At 33.0% G+C, this 26,288-nt stretch overlaps 1 protein-coding gene across 5 annotated transcripts in view; it reads right to left on the bottom strand.

Annotated features, from left to right (window-relative positions):
- FAM135A (family with sequence similarity 135 member A) overlaps positions 1-26,288 on the bottom strand; it is a 91,626-nt gene that overhangs the window by 33,733 nt on the left and 31,605 nt on the right. For 2 of the 5 annotated variants that reach the window (XM_024576578.4, XM_024576576.3), the window contains exons 5-12: positions 24,947-25,086; positions 24,775-24,845; positions 23,152-23,325; positions 17,980-18,106; positions 17,194-17,347; positions 13,205-13,282; positions 9,815-9,864; positions 7,173-7,328 (exon numbers count right to left, since the gene is read on the bottom strand). In XM_024576578.4, coding sequence (XP_024432346.2) covers positions 7,173-7,328; positions 9,815-9,864; positions 13,205-13,282; positions 17,194-17,347; positions 17,980-18,106; positions 23,152-23,325; positions 24,775-24,845; positions 24,947-25,086 — 950 coding nt within the window. Of the gene's footprint in view, positions 1-7,172; positions 7,329-9,814; positions 9,865-13,204; positions 13,283-17,193; positions 17,348-17,979; positions 18,107-23,151; positions 23,326-24,774; positions 24,846-24,946; positions 25,087-26,288 lie in introns of those variants that run through there. The other 3 variants (XM_045184821.2, XM_045184822.3, XM_045184823.3) reach the window with 2 other exon arrangements.

The raw sequence follows: 26,288 nt of genomic DNA, 5'->3' as shown, positions 1-26,288 counted from the left end.
CCAAACATGTAATAAATTAATGATTTCAAGAAAACTGTGTTCAGTAGCAGCCATAAATACAATACTTTCTCTCAATTAAAAAGTTATGTTGCATTGTTTAAAGATTTTACCAAACATAAGTGTTGAATATATTTGTCTTAATTTATAAGACCCTTTTACTGGAAAAAAAAAAAGAATTTAAAACTTTTCTTCCTGAACTCATGTCCTTTGCCTCAAAGGACACTATGAAGAGAGTAAAAAGACAACCCATAAAAATACAGGGTCCAGCAGAAGTAATGCCAGCTTGAGTATGGGTGGTAGGGTAATAATCTGGGTGTGATAATTTATAGTTTTAATTTCAACATTTCACCTAAAATGTCATGTTGTGCCTGACTGTAATATTGTTATGTTACAGAATTATACACTTATGATTTTGTAATAAAAGGGGGTGTTATTTGTGCCAGGTACTGTAGATATATTTTTCAAATACTTCTTCTGCATCTATTGAGATGAGCAAATGATTTTTATTTTTCATTTTATTAATGTGGTGTGTCAATGTGTCATGTTTATTGAATTGCAGATGCTGAATCATCCTTGCATCCCAGTGATAAATACTATGCAATCATGGAACATGTACCTTTTAATTTGCTGGATTTGGTTTGCTAATACTTTGTTAAGAATTTTTGTATCTATATTGATAAGGGATATTGGTCTGTAGTTTTCTTGTTGTGTCCATTATCTGGCCATTATTGGTATCAGGGGAATACTGGACTTGTATTGACTTTGGGAGTGTTCAAATTTTTCATTTCTTCATGATTCATCCTTTATTTCTAGGAATTTATCCACTTCTGATTCTTGATATGAAATAATATAGTTGAACCAATATTGAGTTAGTTCATTCAATTTTTTTTCAAGAAAAGATTTACATTTCCTCTTTTTAGTCCAACTCATTCCTTCACTATTTGCTTTTAACATGACAAGGAGAGATTCCACGTTATAGGTTCACTTCTGTGACTTCGTGCAATTTTGTGGCTTCTAAATACATTATCAGACAGCCTGTAGACTTTATTATAGCCAAATCTGTCCCTATATAAACAATGAATGACCCTTAGACTGCTTTGATTTTGTAGCCTTATCAATCTACTCTCAGAATACAGATATTCCATATGAGCAAAATTCCTGCTGAATTACACAAATGGGAGCCAAAGGACAAAATATGCTACCATTTCTACAGTTTTTGTGATACACAGCAGGGCAGAGCAGGGCAAGCTTATTTTCCCTGGTTAAGTTACATTAGTGCACTTTCTCAATGAGTCTTATTTACCACTCCTTGATTCCTTTAGGAGTTAAATGGGCCCAATTTTAGTATCTGGAATGGGGTGATAAAGGGAAGCCATAGGTAAAATTTGATAGTTTATCTTTGGCATTTTAGTTTTCAATGCTAATTTTTGTCTTGGTCTCCTTTCTTTCTCCTTTTTTTTCAAAGTTGTGTTTACCAGCTACTTTCTGACTATTGAGTACACCTTCTTGTTCTTGTTCCACCCAGGACATCCAAGCTCCATAAAATATAATGCTATATAATTGCCTCTGATCCTTGATATCATTCTCTACTTTAAGAGGTAAAATATCAAGTGGTGAAGAACACGAACTATTTAGCCATACTGCCTGGGTTTGAACCCTGTCTCTGCCACTTACTATCTGGTAACAGCAAATAAGGACAAATTCATAATCATTCTGGGAGATTTTAACACATTTTTCTTGATCACTGATAACTCATTATAAAAATATGAAAAATATAAACAAAATTATTTTTTTAACGTAGCGCCCTGAAGAATATACATTCTGGCTATAAATAAACCAAGTCTCAAAGAATATTAAAGTTCTGAAATCACACAGACTAGGTGCTAATCACAATGAAGGTAAGGTAGACACCAATACAAAAAGATGACTAGGAAATTCACATTTTGTAGAAATAAAGAAACATAATTCTGGATATGAAAGGTTTTTGGTTAGCAAGAGATAAAGATATGCTCAGGATATCTCAGGCTGTGTGGAATTTTTATAAGATATACAGCAAAACCATCCTGGGAACTGATTCTGTATCCAAACAGCTAGTTCTTCTGATATTAGAGTGCTGTTCATTGCCATTTAGGAAATAACAAAGTAGATTAATATCCTAGTATCACTCTAGTAGCTGTTTTCAGAAATGAGCATTTGTTGTTCCCTTTTCTAGCCATTCTTCCATTCTCATGTTCCTCTCTATCTGACTCTCTCTACTTTGCTTTAACCCTTTTTACTTTTATCCCTACTTTATGATGGATAATTGGTTTATTCTTGGGTTCTATTGTCTCATGGTTTTCCCCTATAACCTCTGTTGGTTTCTGCCACTGCTTACCTGTATCTCTTGTTTCAATTACTCAAGAGAAACAATCTGAACATGTTAGTCATTCTTCTAATAGAAAATGCCAGAATTGGCAGAATCTATGCAGCAGGCCACCTCAAAAATTATTAGTTTCCCTCATGTCGATGCTATATATGACTGGCTTTGGGTTAAGTGCCAATCTCTAACTCAGGATTTCAGAGTCATTTGATATAAAACATGGCAAGTCACAGACAAGAAATATCTCTGGTCTTTATTTCAGAAGAATACTGACTATGGGCTAGCACGAATTTCTTGGACTTTTGAGCATGAGAAAAATAACAGTAGCTAAACTTGAGACAACATATTCAATGTATACTTAATAACAGTTTTGTTTATATGTGTTACATTAAGTCAAAGGTTTTTATGCAAGAGATCTTAGGTTCCCAAACAAATTGTTATGGTAGGCTGCAATTTTCTCCATTTGGTGGTGGTATGTGTTGTCCTCTCATTGACTAGTATATTGTTTCACATACAGAAAATGAAGGAATAGACAGATGTATTTATTTTAATCACCCATAAGAAAAAATGAAATACTGCTACTTGTGACAACATGGATGGACCTTGAGACTATTCTGCTAAGTGAAATAAGTCAGACAGAAAAAGCTAAGACCCATATGATTTCACCCATATATGGGATATAAAACTGAAACCCAGAGACACAGACAGACAACAGTATGGTGGTTACCAGAGGGTAGGGTTGGGGGATGGTACATGGTAAAGGGTGCCAAATATATGGTGATGGAAGATGATTTGACTTTGGGTGGTGGGCACACAATGCAATATACAGATCATGTATTATGGTAATGTACACTTGAAACCTCTAGGACCCTATTAACCAATGTCACACCAATAAATTTAATAAAAAATAATAAAGACTTTATATCATTAAAAAAATCATAGTCATGAGACCAAAAACAATTATTCCAAATTAGGTAAGTCTAAAAAAAGATTAAAGAAATATGACAACTGAACACAATGTGTGGTTCTAAAGTTGACTCTGGAAAATGAAAAAAGGATTATCATCATGCAGAACATTATTAGGACATTGGATAAAATTTAAATATGAATTGTACATGAGATAACAGTACTGTATCAATATTAGAGATGATCCCTGTACTGGTGGTTAAGAGACTATCTTTGTTCTTAGCCAATATACCCTCCCGTGAGACTTCTGGTCAAGATGGTGGTATAGGTAAATGCAGTACTTTCCTCCTCCCACGACCATGTCAAAATTACAAAACTACAGAACGACCATCTTTCAGAACTGCCTGAAATCTGGGTGAATGGAAGTCCTACAAGTAGGGGATTAAAGAAATTACATCAAAACCGGTAGGAGGGGCAGAGATGAGGAATGGGACAGTCTCACACCCAGGTGTGCCAGATTAAAATCAAGAGGGATAATGTCAAATGCAGGAGCGTGGGGTTCCAGCCCTGTGTTCCAGTGCCAAGAAGAGAAGTCCCCATAACTTCAGGCTATAAAAACCAGAGATAATTAAGGAGATACTGCTGATCCTAAACAACTCCTCTTAAAGGGCCACATACATGGACTTATATGGACTCACTCCCTCTGAGCTCCAGTGCTGGGGCAGCAGTGTGAAAGGTGCCAGAGGCATTCGGCTAGGAACTGAATTGTCTGGCATCGGGGCAAGAGCTGGGGGACAGCTTTCTCCCAGACAGAGTGCTGGCAAGGCCACTGTTCCTTTTATAAGCCCTCTCCCAAGAGAGTTGGCAGGTGGTGCCATACATGAAACTCCATCAACCTGGCTCACACTATTTGCCCTGCCCTGGTAATTCCCAGAGGACCCGACCCACCCAAATTTCAAGCCCACTGAAGTTATATCCAGTGGCTAATGCTTCAGATTTTCCTGAAATCTCTCAAACAAACAATATCTGGCTTTACCATGCCCCACACCTCTCATTACATGGCCCTAGGCATGGGCATTAGCTGAAGCTGACCTTGGTTCACAACGGGCCTCACCTGGGCACCTACAAGCCCAGCACAAGTACCAGCCATCTGCACATTGCTTTGGACCTCATGCCAGGTGGCCTTGGGCATAACACAGGCAGTGACTGACCCTGGCTTGCCCTCCCAGAAGGCCCCAGAGCCAGCACTGCCAGTGGACAGCTTCAGACCATGAAAAGCATTACCACCCAACCATCTCCACAAGCAACACACTCAAGGGGTGGATCCCTGCAGAACTGATCCTTCATGGTGTGTGGAGGTTGGTGACTGCAGCCAGTCCTTGTAGCTGACTGGCCTGGGGGTAAATCTCTCCCATTGATGTGCCAACAGCAATTAAGGCTCAACTACAAGAGAAGGGGGTACACAGCCCACATGCGGGCACACAACACATGCCCAACTTGAGAGGTTGGGGAAGTTGTCCCACTGGACACTATAGAACATTTACTATGTTAGGCCACTCTACCAAGCCTGGGAGATCTGGCAACTCTACCTAATACATGGAAACAAAACAAACACAGGGAGGCTGCCAAAATGAGGAGACAGGTACATGGCCCAAATGAAAAAACAACAAAATTTCAGAAAAAAGAACTAAACAAAAGGGAGACAAACAATCTACTAGAGGTAGAGTTCAAAACACTGGTTATAAGGATGCTCAGTGAACTTAGGGAGAACATCAACAGCATAAAAGTGGACCAGTCAGAAATGAAGGATGTACCAACTGAAATGAAGAATAATTGCAGGAAATCAACAGTAGAATAGATGATGCTGAGAATCAAATTGGTGTTATGGAATATAAGGAAGCAAAAAACACCCAATGAAAACAGCAAAAAGAAAAACGATTCCCAAAAAATGAGGGTAGTGTAAGGAGCCTCTGGTACAACTTCAAGTGTACGAACACTTGCATCATGGGTATGTCAGAAAGAGAAGAGAAAGAGCAAGAAATTGTAAACCTATTTGAATAAAAAAATGACAGAAAACTTCCCTAACTTGGTGAAGGAAATAGACATACAAGTCCAGGAGGCAGAGAGAGCCCCAAACAAGATGAACCCAAAGAGGCCCACACTAAGATTATAATTAAAATGCCAGAGGTTAAAGACAGAGAGAGAATCTTTAAAACAGCAAGAGAAAAGCAGTTACTTACCTGCAAGGGAGTTCGCATACGACTGCCAGCTGATTTCGCAATAGAAACCTTGCTGGCCAGAAAGGAGTGGCAAGAAATATTCAAAGTGATGAAAAGCAAGGACCTACAACCAAGATTACTCTACCCAGCAAGGCTATAACTTAGAATTGAAGGACAGATAAAGAGCTTCCCAGACAGGAAAAAACTAGGAGCTCATCAGCACCAAACCAGTATTATATGAAATGTTAAAGGGTCTTTTTAAAGACAAAATAAAAAATTTGAACAATAAATGGTAAAAATGCATATCTATCAATGATTGAATCTAAAAAGTAAAATAAACAAAAAGCAGAACAGAAACAGATACTGAGAACATTTTGATGGCTGCCAGATGGGAGAATGGGTGAAGAAGGTGAAGGGATTAGTAAGTACAAAGTGGTTTTTATAGAATAGTCATGGGGATGTAAAGTACAGCACAGGGAATATAGACTATAATATTCTATTAACTATGTATGATATCAGATGCACATGAGATTTATCAGGATGACCAGTTAGGAAGTTATGTAATATCTAATCACTGAGGTGTATACCTAAATGAATATAATAATGTATGTCAACTGTAATTGAGAAATAAAGTGATTTAAAAATGAAAAATATATATAATACATAATATAATATATATAGTATTTATATGTATATTTATATATTATAAATATGTATGTTTATTATATATATAATATATATATATATATTATATATATACCCTCCAAGGTATATATATAATTTAGGGATAAAAGTGCGCAATGTTTATAACTATCTAGTGGTCCGATATATGTACCTTATCTACAAAAGAATAAGCAAATGTGCAAAAATGATAATTTATGATTCTGATGAAGAGTACATGGGAGTATTGTATACTCTTTTTGTAACTCTTCAGTGAATTCTCAGTTATATTTTAGAAGTCTGATAAATTTGAATTTCACATTGATCTTCAATTCACCTGGCTGAATTTTATATAATATTTTCTTCCACATGAATACCCAATTGTCCCAGATCATTTATTGAAAATCTCACCTTTTCCTTGTGGATCTGAATATATTATGTTCAAATACGGATATGTCTATGTATGCACTTTCTCTTTTGTTGCATCTACACTAAAATTAAGACCTCTAGTTCAGCAAAAAAAAACAGCTTAAAGACAGTGAAAAAACCAAACATGATATGAAGAGATTTATCTATAAATCAACATGGGATGAGTATTTAGAATACATAGTAACCTATTACAAATCAATTAGAAAAAGAATGGTAATCCTATAGAAAAGTGGGCACACAATTTGAACAGTATATAGAATACTACATAGTCTATATTAGTTTGAGATGGCTTTCTAGTTCTTGGTTTCTGTTCCTAATGTGTATTTCCTATTCTTGGGTTCCCAGGCCAATTTGTATCATATATTTTTCTTTTATTTACATGTAAGTGGTGTTTCTTACCACCAGGGGTGGTGACCAGGTTAGGTCATGTGCTCAACTGTATTGTTTTATTATTTTTAGAAATCAGAGAATAACACAATAATAAAGTCTCTTTTCTGATTTATCAACATATGAGGTAAATATAAGGCTTTTCCCTCATAAGAAATTTCTGAAGAAAAATGATAATACTCATTAAAATGCTCTAACATCACTTAACTTACCCTGAAAGTATGGTTCTCTTGTGCTAATAATAGTCTTAGTTCTTCATGTAGTGTTATAACTTCCAGAAATTGTCCCCATAAAGCCATTAGAAGTGAGCAAAGTTGTGCAAGATTCATATTTATAAGTTCTGCCAGTTCATCAGGATTTTCTATTTTCTGAAATGACAAGATAAAAATCCTTCACTGCTCTCTGAGACTTACTATAACACATCTCAATATAATACATTGTTGAGAATATCAACACAAAGGCAAATTTTTAGTTTTAAAAAGAAATGTGTGTGGGTGTGTAGAAGAGAACAAATGACCAATGGCATTTTTTTCTATTTGATATTCTATAGAAATATTCTATATTCTACAGAAATTTTCAACAACTGAACTATTATTTCAAAATCTGAGGGCTCTTGTAACTGCAATAATGTCAAAGTCCAAAATTACAAATCAGGGTTCTATATAGCATGATCAACTTCAAACATGAAAATACTGGGAATTTTAAGCACAACATACAAATCATTCAGAGAGTTATAAAATTTTTGAAAAATAATCAAATTTTAAAATAAGATTTTTCCCCCCCTCCAATAGGCAATGTAAATAAATACTTAAAAGACATTTAGCTCCTCATAAAGGACTCAGGCACTTTCTATAGTACTGCTTTTCAGTCACCTATGTTCCTATGTTCTTTTTTGTTTGTGATTTTTTTGTTTTAATCTTCACGTGGGGCATTTTTTTCATTGCTTTTTAGAAAATGAGGAAGGGAGAGAGAAACACTGATGTGAGAGAGAAGGATCAACTGGTTGCCTCTTGTATGCGCTCACACTGAGGACTGAACCAGCAACCCAGGTTATGGGTCCTGACAAGGAATTGAACCTATAACCTTTTGGTTATGGGATGATGCTTCCTTCCAACTGAGCCACACCAACCAGGACTTGTGATAATTGTTTTACAGAATTGCCAAACACTTCTTTTCTTTCTCTTCCTGACATTCATTCATCCACTATTTACTGGGCACATTTTAAATGCTAGTTTTTAACATTCTACAGATTCAAACATTAATATGAAAAGCTTATAGGCTAGTGAGGAAAGAAAGGTGGGTAAACAATTATAATATGCTATTGTGAGTGTTCTAAGTGGTATTAATTTATTCCACTACTAGACATTTAAACATTCACCTAAATCAATGATAAAAGTTAAGAGTGCTAGATTATACTATGGAACTAGATTATACAGAATCTTTTAAAAGGCAGTTGGTTTTCTTGAATGATAAAATAAGGATTCCTGAACAAACAATAATAAAATAATATAAATCAGAATGACTGCTTCTCTTTTGGACAAGCGTTTTTATTATAAGGACAGATTTTTCTTGAATTTGCTGAGGCAGCGGCCAGTTTTCAGGCAGATAATATCTTGCTGCAAAATCTGTCTTCAATTACTAGTAATACTAGGATATCTACTCTTAAATATAGATAGACGCTGATTTCATTTTTTCTGTCCTAAAGAAGGTAGAGGTAGTCTATTCAGATGGCAGCTGAAAGTCATTTCCATAGTTTTAATTACTGTTGGTATAGACATGGTAATTAATATCTCTGGATCACATCTCTCCTGACCTCTAGACCTATTACCTACTGGATGACTAAATTTGGACATGAAAAGACAGTTGCTCAAGTTCAATGTGTGCCAAATTACACTAATTATATCTCTACTCTCCTTTTCTAAAGCAAACAAACAAACCTCCCAACCCCCCCCCAAATGTTGCTTATCACATATGACACTCTAAATTTCAGTTTATTTTTTACTCCTTTTTGAAGTCAGCAATTCGGCAAGCTTTTCTTCACTCACCCAAACCAAGTTTCCATTTATCTATCCTAACTCAAAGAACACATTACACAAAATTTCAGCAAAATTAGTAATAAATGAAGAGAGACTCTTTTACTCACTTTTGCTACCTTGGTTACTGGTACACAGTAGTCACTCAATAAATATTTACTAAATAATGAGTAAGGAATTACAGGCTTCAGATTTTTAAAAAAGCTCCCAGATTTATGGATAAACTCAAAAAATGTTAACTAATTCCATAATTCTGGAAATGAAGTTAACAGAGTGAACATATGATAAATACTGATTTATCAACATATAATAAATGTACACATGTGTTCTCTCCCAGGGAATGATTTATAAATATATTAAAAATGAAGCTAACAAGTTTTTTTTTTTAAATCCTCAACCAAGGACATGCCTTTATTGATTTGAGAGAGATGAGAAGGGAGGGAGAAGGGGGCAAAAATCAATGTGAGAGAGAAACATCGACTGGTTGCCTCTCGCATGTGCCCTGACTGGCACCCAACTTGCAACCCAGGCATGTGCCCTGACTGGGAATAGAAGCTGCAACCTTTTGGTTTATGGGACGATGCCCCAACCAAATAAGCCACCCCAGCCAGGGTAATAATACTATACAGTTTAAAGATAATTTAACTTCATGCTCAAGTCAAATGTCTTTTGATCAACTAAGCTGTGGTTCTACTATGATCAAAAAGTTTATCTTTGCATTTTAGGAAGGATAATTAATTATTAAGTTTTCTTAGACACAATTTTTGGAAACACAATCCACTGAAATAACCTGATAATGTGAATTTTAAAAATCCAAGTACCTTAACTTCTTCACATAGTTCAGTAAGGCGAGCTTCTACATCCATTTCCTCTGAAAGGATTAAAGAGTAATTAAAGAGCATTTAAATGTTAAATCCGAAAACTATTTTTGAAATCATATAAATTAAATTACCTTTTAAAAACCAGAAAGTTAAAAAATATTCTGACATTTAATGAATTAAATTTCAACATAATGTATTTTCGTAAGCACATTAATCATGTAAGTAATGTGTTAATTATTAAATTATATGCTCTGACTATTAGTGTTTCAGTTCTCATAAGAGGCTAACACAGTCAAGGAAATATTGACTAAATACCTAAAGTAAGTTGTACAACTGTATCACAGGAAAGAAAAAACATAAAATTAGGTTTTATTGCATTTCACATGTTGTAAATTCCACTAAAGCTTAGTATTTTGTCTTATACGTGTACGTGCCTTGCTTTTTACAAATGAATTCCTAAAAAATCCAAGTCAAATTAATTTTTACAAGCCAAAAGTATTTAAAACATACCTGGAGTATAGACTATTTAATACAAATAAATGGCAAAATCCTTTTCAATAAAAATTAAGTTTCTAATTCACTTTAATATTCAGTTTTCTTTACATCTAAAAGTGAGGTAATTTTTTTTCCATTCAATTCTTATTTATTTAATATACGCTACAACCATCTACAAAGGGGATGTACAGATTAACTTACAATTAAAGTGGTAATATTTAAAATGGAATATAGAAACTAACAGAATAAAAAGAATTACTAGTTTGTTTTTTTTCCAAAAAAAATTTCCCTAGAATCTGAAATACCCTATTTAGATATACTTCATTTTTAATCAGAAATCAAACCAAAATGAGTTCTCCTAAAAGAACTATAACAGCATACTTGTGATGACACAAAATTCCATTGTTGTGTTGCTCAAAGTGAGTTTAACTGATCATTCTAACACAAAGGCAAGAATACTTTCTGTGACATTCCTGAGTTTGTTCATCAGCTCACTATCTCAAGGCAGAATGAATGTTACTACTTGATAAAAAGAATGATAAACATTTACATTTGATAAAATAAGCAGCTATAATTATGTGGTAAATGCAACCAAACTATGATGTGAACAACAGATAGTCTATTGGTAACTAAAACCAGCAGAAAACGTATTTTGTAATTCACAAACTATATAAATAAAATTATAGTTGTTAAAATGTACCAAGAAATAGATTACAAATTTGTTCAACTCGACTACAGAAATCTAAGATTTCATGTATCATTTCATTGTGAGATAAATCAGTGATTGAGTTTTGATATATTTTCTACTTTTTACATATAAAATCTATTAATATATGCATAAATTGGTACAATTGCATTATGGGCAGTAAGAGTTACTTCAATCTAAATGACATCTTGAAGAATGTTTAAAAGCAAAACTTAACCTCAAAATCTTTGAGCTCAAATGATTTCAAAAATCATTTAGGAGAGTTACCTGAGTTTAAAATTCTATTTTAATTAATTTTTCTTCTTAACATATACCTATACAATTTTATAACTTTATAGAAATGTATAAATGTGATCATTATCTTACAAAAAATTATTAATTTTAGCTCCTCCTGCTAATCCAAGATTATAGTCTAGAACATATCATTCCACATTTTTCAAATATACATATGTATACATGAGTTCTGCAGTCACTGCTTTACAAAAATGAGATTGTATTTTATACACTTTCTGCAATTTACCTTTTTCTCTCAGCAGTACTCTATGGAAATCTAGTACACAGCCCTAAAGCATTTTTTAAAATGGCTTGCATAATATTCTTTGGTGTGAGTGCCTCGTAATTTCTTCTACATTCCATTCTTTGCCAAATTATGGACATTTACCTTTGTTTTCAGTGTTTTGATACTAAGAACAATATTGTAGTAAACATGCTTGTATGTCTATCTTTACATACTAGTGTTCTTATTTCTATGATAATAGGTTAACAAAAGTGGGGTTGTTAGGTCAAAGAGTAAAATGTATCTTATTTTCTACATCCATTCATTTATCTACTCACTCATTCAACCCATACTTATAATATAGCTCAGAAAATGCCAATATAATGCTAGCTATTAAAAATCAGAGATATCTTAATAGAAGTGTCACTTAATAAAAGTATTAATGAAAGTATAATTAATTCATTACGCTTTAGTTTTGAATCAAGTCTCTTCCTACCCAACTAAAACTGGGCCTTTCTTTATATAGGCCTTATTACATAAAGCAGCATTCTATAAAATATTTAGAGTGCTCACATGTAAATTGATGCGTTGACAATACAAACAGTTTAAATGAGAAGTATATATATATTTTTCAGTTAAACCACTTATTCTGTTTTTTAGATTTTTGTAAATTTATTGGGGGAGAAATATATTTTTATTGCTAAAAAGAATACTAACAGATGTCACAAATGACCACAATCAAATTCTTTAGTTTTATATTTGCTTTATAGGAAAATACAATATTATATTCCAAAATAATGATTATAATAAATCTTCAACTTTTGTCTTTTCTTCCTGGTAAGAAAATCAGTCTCTCAAGTTTTAGTGAAAATTTACCAAACTTAAATATTTTGAGCTAGTTTCCATCTGAGAAATGTTAAAGATTTTGGCTCCTTAATTTTCTTTTGTTCACACTCCTAAAAATTAAGACACACTATGATTTTATTTTAATTTCTATAGCCTTTCATAACTTTTTAAAAATGTAATTGTGATGGTCTATTCGAAAAGATGGTAAATTAAGTTCTATTGCTATTCAAGAACAAAAGTCTAAAATATACAGGGAAATACAGTAATAAAGTTATGTGATTAAAACATTTCCTTTATGATATGTAAAATATCTGGATAGAGGTGATTTGATACTACTTTGCTTTTTAAATTTAGAATACAAAATAAATGCAAATTGACACAAAAAACAAAACCACATACTGAAGATGTTTCTCTTCTTTACTTCTGTAATATATAATATTAACTTCAGTTTTTAAACCACATTTCATCATCGTTAAGCCCTACCCAAAGATAAACTGATTTTGACCAATTTTAAGGCAGTATCATTAAACCATCTAATTCTGGCAATAAACATGGTTTCCAAAGAGTGCTATTTTAGGAACTCAAAAAGAATACAGAAAGAGCTAAAGGAAATCTTTGCATTTACTATTTCTAATTTTAAATAAAAACTTCAATATTATTGTGTACAAATTAAGAAATTAACCAAACTTACTTACATGCCAAATTCTCAAAGTTCTTAAATAAGGGAGGTAAGAAACATATTATATAAATAAATGAATACATATTTATAATATTTGACATTAATTTAAGGCAAAATTCCATACTAATTAAAAGGGATTATTTACTTAACCTATTTTTGTAAACATACCTAGACAGGTGTCTTTCTGGGTTCGTGGCTGTTTTCTTCTGAGAAGGCGCTCATAAAGGACCTGCATGTTGGCCTTGGCTAGTTATAGGGATTGCACATAGCACTAGTTACTATACTCCTTTTACAACAAGATTTACTAGAATTTTCCAAATTGTTATTAATAGACTTAGCATTGATTTGATAGTGTAGTTAGATTAGAACACTAAAGCAGAATCTTTGAGTTAGTTAATTAGCTTATTAGAATTACAAATGATGTACATTCAAGTCTATATTACTTTGTTCTCTTTTCTATTTAAATGTATGGACCACTCAAAATTTCATAATCTATATTTTTGTTTTAATTTCTTAGACTCAGAATTTTAGAGTTGGCAGGGATCTCAGAGATCAGCTAAGTCAAACCCTTGCTTTTACAATTGTAGATACTGGGGCCCAGAAAGGTTGTAACACTTGTCAAAGCTCAGATTCCAGAACTTGTGACTCCCATTTTCAGTTAGAGTTCCTTGCACCAAACCAATATTTAACGATATGCCATAAAAAATGTACATCATTCATCTAGAAGAAAAATAAAAAGGCAAAAGCAGAAAGGAATCTAAGGCATATTTTAAAAGACGGAGTAGGTTTTAGATACATTTTTCAAAGCATGGTGGAGTTTAAGACTTTTAAATAAATACCTATTTGAAAACTCGAGAAAATGTTAAATAGTAAGTAGAAGGAAATAAAATACATCCTTTAATCAAGAACTACTTTATGTCCACTTATTAAAGCTGGTGAATATAACATTCAGTCAACAGTGTTTTATGGAAGTATTATCTTGTACCTACAATTTAATTTTGCTAGAATTAAAATAGTAATATTAATAGCTAACAATATGTAGTAGTTTTATTTTGAATAGTTAATAGTATTTTTAATGTTTTCCTAGAAGAGGCATTCAAGAATAAACTGAATCACGATAAATAGAAAATACAAATAGTAGTGAAAAGTTTAAGAACACCACAAAGTACTACCAATAAATACTTATTAAAGATGAGTCCTGATTTTAAAAATCCCTAGGAAACTGCTATAAGCTTTGTTATGATGCCTAAGTACTTTTCAAGCAACTATAAAAACTGTATTGTGCTGTTTTATTCATTCATTCACTCATTCAACAAATATATTTTGAGTAAATACTATGAATAGGGTACTACTAATTTTATTCAATTGCTATTTTTTACTTATTAAAATCTAGGTTTGCTGTAATTTTACTTTCTGATAAAATATATCAAGCAAATAATTTGGAATAAAGTTGACATTCATTTAGTAAACCAACTCTTGGAATTAAATATAAGGGTTCTTTTAAAAAATTATGAAATTCTCTACATTGTATACAGGAGCCCAAAGTAATATATAACAAAAATAAGCAATCTTTACCTGAGGGATAATTAAAAACCTTATAAATAAATGATCACACTGAAGTTAGATGAATAAATTAGCACTAAAGTGCTAATTCTATTTGAAATAAATCTTTGCCTCTGAAAAAAGAGATTTTTGTTTTCTTTAAACATTACTCCCTTTTAGGAAAAAAAATATTTTTTAAGTTAAAGTGTGGTTCATGTGTTTTTTAATTTGCAATATATATATCTACTTGAACATTAAATGCTGATATCTTCCTTATCCAGGTTATAGAGGCCCATCTCATACATGACTCTCCATGTTAAAACCACAAGAAACCCCATCTTGCAGGTTTCTCTCGTTTCTCAATGAACGAGTTTCTCTCGTTCATTGCCATGCTGAGTTCATTACTTACTAAGGGAAGGGGAGAAAGACAGAGACTCTGTTCTTTCCACAGGACCTAGCTCAGTACCTGACACATTCATGGGTATCCAACCCATGGCCCAGGATGGCTATGAATGTGGCCCAACACAAAATTGTAAATTTACTTAAAACATTATGAGATTTTTTTTGTGATTACATGTTGCAGTATATTTAATATGTGGCTCAAGACAACTCTTCTTCCAGTGTGGTCCAGAGATGCCAAAAGGTTGGACGTCCCTGATTGAGCACCCTAATAATGATTAGGGAATTATACCATTAAGAAGTCTTACTCTTAGAGCTGCTTTACACCCTCTCTCTTTTGGATGTCCTCACCTTTCCTGCCAGACTCATGCACCACATTAGGTTCCCTTTAATTTCCCTATCTTTCTAATGGAATTCACTTTGCATATACAGTCTCAAAGCTAGTAAATGACAGAAATGGCTCCAAATTTGCACTCTTAAGCACTACAAGCTAATGCCTCCACGAATTCTACTGAAGTATTTGACATCAAAACTATTAACAAATTTTCTTGTAGAAATATCAGTACAGACAGCCTCCAAGTTTCACACCACTAGTGTTTATAATACTACTTTCCAGGGACATGGTACTGTCCTTCATTAATTTATAGTTTACTAATTTGGTGGTCTGGTCATTAAATCTGAATTAACCATAATTTACTATATAAGTCTCCTAAGAAAATATGTTTGAGTTCAAACAACCAAATTCAAAAATATATGGACCACAATTTTTTCATTAATTGAAGGTGATAGCCTAAATTAGTCTATTCTACAAACTATTTTTTCATTCAAAAAAAAAAAAACCATTTAAAAAAGTCTACATTTAGGTAGTAGTTTCCTACAGGATTTTCCTAAGGGAAATAGAAGGATTTTAAGTATATGAAAATATTATTAGCAAGGAAAAAAAATTTCAGAGGATAGAAATCAAAAGGCTTCCACACTTCATGTTTGTTTTTAGGAAGAACAGAAGCAAAAAAAGAAGAAATACACTTTGCTACTGGTTATGTATCTGTGTGTACAATGGGATTTTTGCTGCAAATATTCTAAAAAGTCAATTGATATCTGTTTCTTGTTAAGTCAAAAAAGTGTGAACTTAACTATTATTAATCAAATCCCTTGGAGTAGTTGGTGATAGGCAACGGTACAATAACCAGGATTTTCTCACAGATGAATTTAAGTAAGGTGCAAATCATTACACTTTCTTACAATACTTTTGTATCCCAAAGTAGGTAATTAGAAAAATAGGCTAATTATTCTGAAACCTAACAATTTTTTTTCAGTAACAGTGACTATTTTTGAGTACATCAATATTGTTAAAAGATTGACATTCTTGAAGAACAAAGAATTAAAGAACCCCGACTAAGTAAAATTTAGAAAGTAATTCCTGATTTATTCGAATATGTAATAATAAAAATAATTCTGAAGAGATGATTAAAATGTGCTTTATGGTTAGCTATTACCTGATATTTTAAAATAAAAGTTTAAAACAAAACTATCATTAAAAGTTTAAATAACTTATTTTTGCTAATATCAATAATTTGTTACTTGTGAAATTATACATAAAAGAATTCTGCAAACTATAAATGATATATAAAATTAAGGCAGTATGATTTTTTATCATCTACTCTAACATATATGCAGATATTACTGTTGGATTATAACTAAAGTTTAACTTTTGTAATGATTTAATTTACAAAATGTTAAAATTGAGTAATGTTCTTAATCTCTGTAGTGAAATGAAAGAAACAGTATCTGAGATCACTTAAAACCAACTGCATATAAAAATCTCAAGTAGCTACACTCTTCTTAGATAGTTAAATATTTTGAAGCATGGATTTAATTTATCTTCCCATGATTCTACAGATAATTTGCTTTCTAGTATGCTTTCTGTTTATGTTTGAAGAATATATGGACATATGCTTTTATAAAAAAATTATCAAAAGACTCATTCCAAACTTAGCACCAAGAAGTTAGTTCTCAGTATTTCTCAGTATCACAAAAAAAAACTTAATTGCAGAAATTACCAAAGGTCGAAAAAGATGGAATTGAGAGAGAAGTAAAAGTGAAGCACATAAATATTACAGTTACAGCACAGAAAAACTACGTCAAAGCAGGTAACTAGCAATATGAGAATGAAGAGAATTACTTGAATAGGACAGGTCCGGCTACTTTTAACATACCTATTTCTAGTTTCTGACAAGAGGGAATCTCTTCTGTTACCGTAATGAAGTAGCTGTGCAATCCCTTGAAGGCTAGCAGCAAAGTGGCACAAAGTGTATAATGAAAATGATAAGCATGATGTAGGAAGGAGTCTGCAATAATGAAGCTGCAACCCTGAACAAAGAAATAGATTTGGGATACAGAGTGTTAGTAACAAAAATCTAAAAATATTACACTTGAAACGTAGATAAATAAAATAAAAACCCTAAGCATTTACTAATTACTTTTATTCTAAAACATATAAGAAATTCAGTGGTATCTTAGGGAATTGCTCCTGTTAATACAACTCTAGTAATTTCAGTAACAGGGGATTTTTTAAATTTTGAGGTTCAAATTACATTTGACTCTGTGCTTTTATAGCATGAGTCCCTTCTCTTTTTAGAGGAGTCATGGCTATACTTGTACTACTCCAAGCTGGGTCTCAGCAACTGTTCTTTACAGGCACCTTTGGAATGATTCTAATATTTCGGTTAAGAGAGCAAGAAGTACCAGAAGCAAGTTTAAAAAGGCACCGACTTTCAAAAAGCTCTAATCATTAAATATGGTGAAATCTTGATGTATTTGGTTAAGTTTTCAAAATAAACTGGAACCAACCAATTTGTTAAGATCATATTTAATTAGGTCTGTAAGTTGCTGAGTTCAAAACATTAACAAAAAGAAATATCACATTCACAGATAAAACATTAAAGAAATGCTTCATTTGAAATAAGAAAGAAGAAAGAATTTATAAACATATCAGTTCTTACATCTGGTGATAACTGTTTTGTGTAGTTAATACCAAAGACCACGCTTTCAAGAGCAGGAATCACAGAATCTCTGTTTTGTGCTGGTGCATTTCTATTTAACCAAGTAGTCTTCACAGGGCGAGGAAAGCTGGAGAAATAAGTATTACATTATTATGGTCACGATAGTCTACTTGAATGTTAAATGTTTACAAAAGAAAGTCTTACAGGAATAGAGCATAGAGTAAGGGATTTATAAGGTTATTATTTCTAAAGTATTCCAAAGTAATTTTTCCTTTAATAATTATTTGAATTATTTGAATTATTATGAAATGACACAATGAATATGCATTAAAAAAACAACTAAGACTTCTTTATGATTGGGTTTCAGGGAGCCTCAAAGGATCCTAAAGATAAAACTGGGTGGGATTACAGAGTATCTAAATGACAAATGAGGGTCAAGTTTTAATTTGTAAATACGGTCTGTAAGACTAGCCACCTACTTTAAGAAGTTAACATAATCAAATACAGATTCTACTTAACAAAAGTAAAGAGTTTCTATATTAAATGTAGAAGAAAAATTACTAAATATTTGTTGCCTCTATTTCTGAAAAAAAAAAAAAAAAAAAAAAAAAGACTATTTTCTTCCGTTTCACTAAAAGGCTATGACCGCCATTAAAATATTTTTTATAAGTATTTCAAGGCACCATCTCAATCACATACTATATTTGTTAGTATTAACATTACATTTAATATATCATAAATTCTATAGAATAAGAAGCCTCTTCTGTTTGAAAGTTTAAAAATCATACACAATATTATTTGAGATGAAGTATTAGCTAATTATAAGTAGGCCAAAGCATTTGGACTGTTTGGCAGTTGGCAAATGGAAAAAGACAGGAAAGTAAACCATAAGCAGAGAGCAGCCTTCATCTGCAAAATCAAAATCCCCAGCAAAGGAGGGAGCTGTAAGTCAATGGTAAATTCCACTTACTTCAGAATTGTTATAAAGTTGTATTTAGAAGAATTCAAATATAACAGGTTATGTGAAAAACAAGCTAATAAAGAAATCCTAACCCCACTTCCTTTACATAATTGATTTAAATGTCTATAGTTGGGTTGATCATAGAAATTGTTTTAAAAGAAAAATATTATAAATTAAAAAATTTTCATTTTGAAGGATAAAAAAATCCACCTATTAATAAAACTTCAGGAAAAACTTGTTGATGCATAAATAACGAGGAATGTTACCTTTAACATGACCCCTCTACCAGCATGCCACTAGAAAAAGCTGTCCCTTAACTTTTCCTTGCTTCCCATCTCCAACCTCTCCCATTTACAGGCAAAGAAAGGCAGGGAAAGATGTTGCTTCTGTCAGGGCAAAATTCTAGCAGCAAGAGAGGGTATATCACAGCCCATGGCAGCTAAGTAAAGAACAGAACCTCAGATGTTGCAGGCATCGTATTTTCTTTTCCAGTTACCAAGTTAAGAGTCACACTTAATTCTCTTGGCTTCTGATTTTGAACCAAAAAGATCTTCTTCCAGCAAATAGTCTACAGATGAACCGTTCCTTTCTCCTACCAGTCTGTGGCAAAACTGCTGCATTACAAGAGGAAGTACACACTTAACTCACTAGGATTAGTGACATGACTATTACTATTCTATTTATTCAGAGCCTTAGGAAGCAACATTAGTAATCTGAGCTAACCTCTATGAACTGCATATTTTTCAGAAGTGAAACTACGTTGGTGCTGTAAAGAAAAAGGAATGTTGATTCTTATTGAAATTACAAAATAAAGGATTCAGAAAACTACAAGAATGTATTTTATAAACAAATAAATGTATCATTAAAACATGATTTCATATAAAAATAGTATTACATAGTACTTACTTGAAAGTTATATTTCAAAAAAACATTTTCTTGTCAGAAAAGTTACATTCAGTTATTATGTTATGTTTTAATTTATTCAATAAACATCTAAAATTTTTTGAAGACATTTATCATAAAATATATATGATAGGGACATTTTTCTATTTATAGAAGTTATAGTAACCAAGAACAAGCTCTCAAAGTCCTAACAGGTAAGACAAAGACATTAAAACAACTAGATCTTACTAGAGAATAAGGCAAAGAAAGTCATTGAACAGACTTCTTCCTGGCCCTGTGCTCTAAAAGAGATCATGTGAAAACCCAATGGAAGAGGTCCTCACAGTTTTTAAAGCAATGTAAAAATATGCCACAGGAAGCTCTTACTTGTGGACAGCATGTTAAATTGTGTTGGTCTTCTATAAATTTCTGCAGATAATTCTACACTATTACCTAGTTTTCTGATAAATTAGTTTAATATAACATTTAAACATCATCCCTAATATCAGTTGATGGAATCAGATTTGTCATATTAGAAATTATAAAGTAGTTCATAAATCAAATCAATTTGGTGTCTTTTTCATGTTGGTTACTAATTTGAGAAGTGTTCACATATTGCCCATACAATAAGGATGATGTTTTATTGTAAAAACTAGAGCCTGAATTGTATTTTTACCTTAATGAAGGAAAAATCTATCTCCCCAGGGAAGAGGGAAGAAAAATAAATTATTCAAATGAATTTTTTTAAGTACATTTCATGGATTATACTATTACAGTTGTCCCATTTTTTTCTCCCCTTTCTCCCTCTCCTCATGGTACCCCCATTCCCTCCAGCCTTCCTCCCCTGCCCTTAGTTCATGTCCATGGGTTGTACATAAGTTCTTTGGCTTCTCCATTTCCTATACTATTCTTAACCTCCCCCTCTCTGTTTTGTACCTACCAATTAGGCTTCTTATTCCTGTACCATTTCCCCCATTCTCCCCCTTTGCCCTCCCTGCAGATAATCCATGTAATCTCTATTTCTATGATTCTGTTCTAGTTGTTTGCTTAGTTTGTTTTTGCCTTTGTTTTAGGTTCAGTTGTTGATAGCTGTGAGTTTGTTGTCATTTTACTGTTCATGATTTTGATCATCTTCTTTTTCTTACATAAGTCCCTTTAACATTTCACATAATAAGGGCTTGCTGATGATGAACTCTTTGAACTTGACCATATTGGGGAAGCACTTTATCTGCCCTTCCATTCTAAATGATAACTTTGCTGGATAGAGTAATCTTGGATGTAGAGGTCCTAGCTATTCATCACTTTGAATACTTTCCAGCTTGTCCTTACCCGCAGTTTCTTTTGAGAAATGAGCTGCTAGTCTTATGGGAACTCCTTTGTAGGGTATCTCTCTTCTTTTCTCTTGCTGCTTTTAAGATTCTTTATCTTTAATCTTTGGCAATTTATTTTGATATGTCTTGGTGTGTTTCTCTTGTTTGGGATTCTCTGAGCTTCCTGGACTTGTATCTCTATTTCCTTTGCCAGATCGGGAAAGTTTTCTTACATTATGTTTTCAGTAAGTTTTCAATTTCTTGCTCTTCTTCTTCGCCTTCTGGCATCCCTATGATTTAGATGTTGAAGCACTTAAAATTGTCCCAGAGGTTCCTAAGCCTCTCCTCATTTTTTGAATTCTTTTTCTTCTTGCTGTTAAGGTTGAATGTTTAGTTCTTCTGGTCCAAATTGTTGATGTGGTTTCCTTCCCTTTGCTATCGGTTCCCTGTATATTTTTCTTTACTTCACTTTGTATAGCCTTCACTTCTTCCTTTATTTTGTGTCTGTACTCAACCAATTCTGTGAGCATCAGATATCCAGTGTTTTGAAATCTGCATCTGATAGGTTGGCTATGTCTCCATTGCTTAGTTGTATTTTTTCTGGAGTTTTGATCTGTTTGTTCATTTGGGCCATTTTTCTTTGTCTTGGCTTACCTGTTATGTTGTAAGGGGCAGAGCTTTAGGTATTGGCCAGGGCAGGGCAACCCACTTCACTGTGCTATGGCGCTGTATGTGTGGGAGGGGTCAGAGAGGAAACAATGCTGCTTGCTTGGTTCTCGTCCAGCTTTATTGTCAATTTCCCACCTCATGCAATTGATTGGCACCCTTCCAGGTGCTTCCCTGGTGCTGATTCCCCAAGTGGTTGGGCTTGTGTATGTTCTACGACCCCACTGGTCCTTCAAATGGACTCTCCTGAGACTCGCAGTTTCTTTCACTGCTGCCACTGCCACAGGTTTTTATAGGCAGAGGTTATGAGGAGGGGTCAGAGAAGGAACAATGTCATTTGCTTGGCTCTTGCCCCACTTTCAGTCACTTCTTCCACTTCCCACAAGTGAATTGAGCCCTTCCTGGTGCTGATTCCTGGGTAGGTGGGCTTGTGTATGTTCTCGACCCCCATGGGCCCCTCCAACAGACTCTCCTGAGAGACAGGCAGTTTCTTCCACTGCTGCAACCCTCATAAATTTTTACAGCTAGAGAGTCTGAGGCTTTATTTTCCTGGGCTGGAAACCCTGAGTTGCGCAGTCTGTCTCGCTCCCCAGTTGTTCCTCATGATTTATCAGCACATGAATGTGGGGCTGCCCAGTCTACCGGCCTTCCTGTGTGTCCTCTCCGCCCCTCCTACTAGTGTGGATGTTTCTTTGACTCCTTGGTTGTCAGACTTCCATACAATCAATGTTCTGGCAGTTCTGGTCATTTTTTGTTTTTAAATTGATTGCTGTTCTTCTTTTGGTTGTGCAAGAAGGAAAAGCTTATCCACCTATACCTCCATCTTGGCCTGAAGTTGCTCCTATGCATTTATTATGATCTCAAATTTTATGTACTTTGAAGCTAAAATGATATACATAAAGTAATTTTAAAAGATTTAGTCAATTGGTTAATGACTTAGAAAATAAGAATTACTGTACTGTACAGATTTAAGAAGATAAAATTAGTCAATCCAGAGACAAACAAAAAAACTAAGAAAAAATGAATATACTTTTCCATAGGATGAATAATTACAGCATAGCACTGCATAAAAACACAGACTAAATGACGTTTTATGGTTATTTCCAGGCTGCATTATTTTTCTTGGTCAGTTTATCTGACAGTGATTGCTCCATATTTCTATGATTAAAAAGTTATCAATCTAATGTTCCCATGCTCTTAAATTTTATTAATTTTTTAGTATAAAATGAAAGTATTAAATAACTATGAATGCAGAAATTCCTTACTACTTGTTATCTTTATCAAAGTATATGTTCTTATTGTAAAGATAAAAGACATTACATTAATAAGGACCAGGGTATAGGTTACATTTACCTGATTAACGGCTGGTGTAGTGCAACCAAGGATGCATGGACTGTAACAGACACAACAGAAAGGTGGAAATAATCAAACATAACATTAACATGATGATGAAGGCCTTTATGGAGATTAAAATGCAGCTTCAATGTTCGGCTACTAATAAGTTGCAAGGCATTCAGATCATCTGTCCTATAAAAAGCAACATATTTACATATAAGTACAGAATATTTCGTAAGGACCAATACCTTGTAAAGCAATTTAATCTATTCAAACATTTAGTTATGTGATTACTTTTTAAAAATTGATAATGAGAATAATTTTTAAAGTATCACATTTACATTAAACAGCAATATAAAATCCAGTAAGAGCCTACCTACAGATTTCTCTCTGATATGGATTGTTTTTTCATAATATCCCACTAAAATGAGTCCTTTTTAATACTTTAGAAATTAATCTCATCTTATACTAAATTTTTTCCCAAAGAAATATTGTTTATTATAAGGCTGCAGTATAAATAGGTAAAATCTGATTGAAATCAATCCTAAAAGATATTTAAAATTATTTTTACTATAGAAAATTTTGTTATTAAATGCTTCAAAAAGACAAGCTAACCATTGGTAGATATTTTGTTATAAATATTTAGTCTGTCCTTAGATGTATACATACAAAATATCTAAAACAACTCCATGAAAATTATATCTAAAATATATATACACATATATTTTAACCCACACATATGCACATTCTAACTATCTACAGCTAAGAAACTACTTATTCATTTCAGCTTACTTCACTTAAAGAGTTTTGACTTGGTTTAAAAAAGAATATTATAAGGAATTATTTGTAATAAACAAGTATTATAGAGGAACAGTAGCCACCATGTAAAAAAAAATTCTTATTCCTTTATGATAACAAAAAGGACATCTCAAGAAGACCTTTCGGTAATGTGACTGCTTAATCAGTTATCCCACATGTAGTCTTCATTTAGATACAATTTTTAGGAAATACTTCTACAAGTACATTTGAAATAAAGAAATAAAAAACCTTCAAAAATTGTTAAATGGCTTTCTGATTCTTGTCTGAACACAAGCATGGTTTCTCCCTAAAATCTATGACTATAATTCCAGATGTGTGGGCAAGTTCAGGGCAGTCAGTTCTAAAATTTCCTCAAGAGGAACTAGAAACAACTGTTAAGTGTAAGAGTCATCAGTCTTGATAATCCTCTGAATATCAATCAAAAAAGTACCACCTAGTGAAGGCACCACTCATGCCAATAAAAATACTAGCCAGTGATAAAGTGGAAGAGAGCTCAGTCTTATAAAATGCCTCATGGCAATGCTATTATATCAACAGAACAATTTCTACAGCCTAGGAAATTGTTTTGTATTTCTTCAACTTGTCTGATTTCACTACGTGGAGCTTGTGGAATCAGCATGGGCACAAAAGAGTAGGTCTAACCATTCCCATGAGACTCCTTCAGAAGATAGAGGTAGTTGCTTTCTTTCCCCCACAACTCAAACAACAACAACACCACCACAAGAGGGGGAAAGGCTGAATTCTAAGAAGTAAATGAGGAAGGTAATATCAACAGATAACAGCCATGAATAACTACATATTTTTACTTATTAGCCTACTTACGAATAATCTCCATCTGTAAAGTATAGGTCCAAGGACAACAGAAAACCCATTTCCTCGAGGGTTTCTTCAATCTAAAGAGAAATTACAAGATATTTAAAAAATATTTATAGAAAGTTAGAAATATGCCTTGAGGCTTCAAAAAACATCTAAATAGATACAAAGAAGTATTTACCTTTTTTTCATCCAACAACATTTTAACTTTGAAGATCATAACATTGTTTAAAACAACTTCCTCATTTTTATACAGAATTTGAAATGTTTTACTGCATATCAGAGAATCATGAACTGAAGTTGGAAAGGCTAAAGTCATACCTAAAACAAATAAGATAAATAATTATAGATAAAGGGCAAAATGTATTACAAGTAAATTAAAACTTTTATTTTAAAACACTGTAAGTTTGATTATATTATTCCAATGCCAGTATCATTTTATATAGTAGCATTAGAACATTACTGAAAATTTATTTATTTCTATGACAAAAAATGAATAGATAAATATATTATAATCATTAAGTTGTACAACTTATCTTAATCTGAGAAGGTAAGAAGGAAATCTCAAAAGAGATATTTTAAAGTAAAAAGGAGATATTTTATCTCCTTTGTCACTTTTCTCAACAAGATATTGGAAAATAGGATCTACAAAAATGAAAGACTAAACCAAAAAATAAGAAAAGTGTTAGGAAACAAGATTCAATGCATTAGAGAGGCAAAAGGAAGCGCTAGGATGATGGTAAAGGAAGATTGCAGAGATCCTCTGCTTTAGATACAGAAGGTGACCAATAAAGATTGATGGAGTGTATGGAAAACAGAGAGATACTGAGGTCTGTCATCTAAAAGATCTTTGTTGCCATGGTACCATTTTTTTAAACCCAAGGAGAGATTAAAAGGTTAGTCAGATTCTTTTTTGATTTGTTTGAGGGTATACTGATGAAGTCTGGGCCCTATTTTCCTAGATTTTATGAGGGAAGTCTTAGCACTTTACAGAAGTTTTCTGCTTCGACCTACTCCTGAGAGCTGAAGGAAATTAAATGGTAAGTTTAAATTCAAATCAGCCTACTTCACATGCTGGATATCCAATAGTTCATCACCTTACAACCTTGCCTGAAATCCTGAATGCGGTGAGCTCTATGTTTCACACAATTTGCTCTTGACCTTGCCCACTAACTTCCCCAAAGGGGAGGGGAGTTCTTAAAACCTTCCAAGTATACAGCAGCATATACTAACCCAGAGATCTCTGTTCAGAGTAGTCTTTTAATAGTGATAGGACAGCTTTCTTACACAACTGGGTTTTTGCTTGATATTCGTATTTCCAAACTCAACCGGGTATTTCCCTGGGATACAGTCATAGGTGATAAAATTATTAAGAAAACAAGAGTGAACACAAAAGTCAGTAGGCATATATAGGAGGCTTTTTACAGTACTAGTAATGTTCTAGTTCTTAAATGAAGGGTTAGGTGTCTGCGTGTTCATTTTATTACTTAATAAAATAATGTTTTATATGATCTTCAAAAAAT

Source organism: Desmodus rotundus, chromosome 11 (assembly GCF_022682495.2).
Source record: "Desmodus rotundus isolate HL8 chromosome 11, HLdesRot8A.1, whole genome shotgun sequence".
Lineage (NCBI taxonomy): Eukaryota > Metazoa > Chordata > Mammalia > Chiroptera > Phyllostomidae > Desmodus > Desmodus rotundus.
This window is presented reverse-complemented; position numbering and strand designations above follow the sequence as displayed.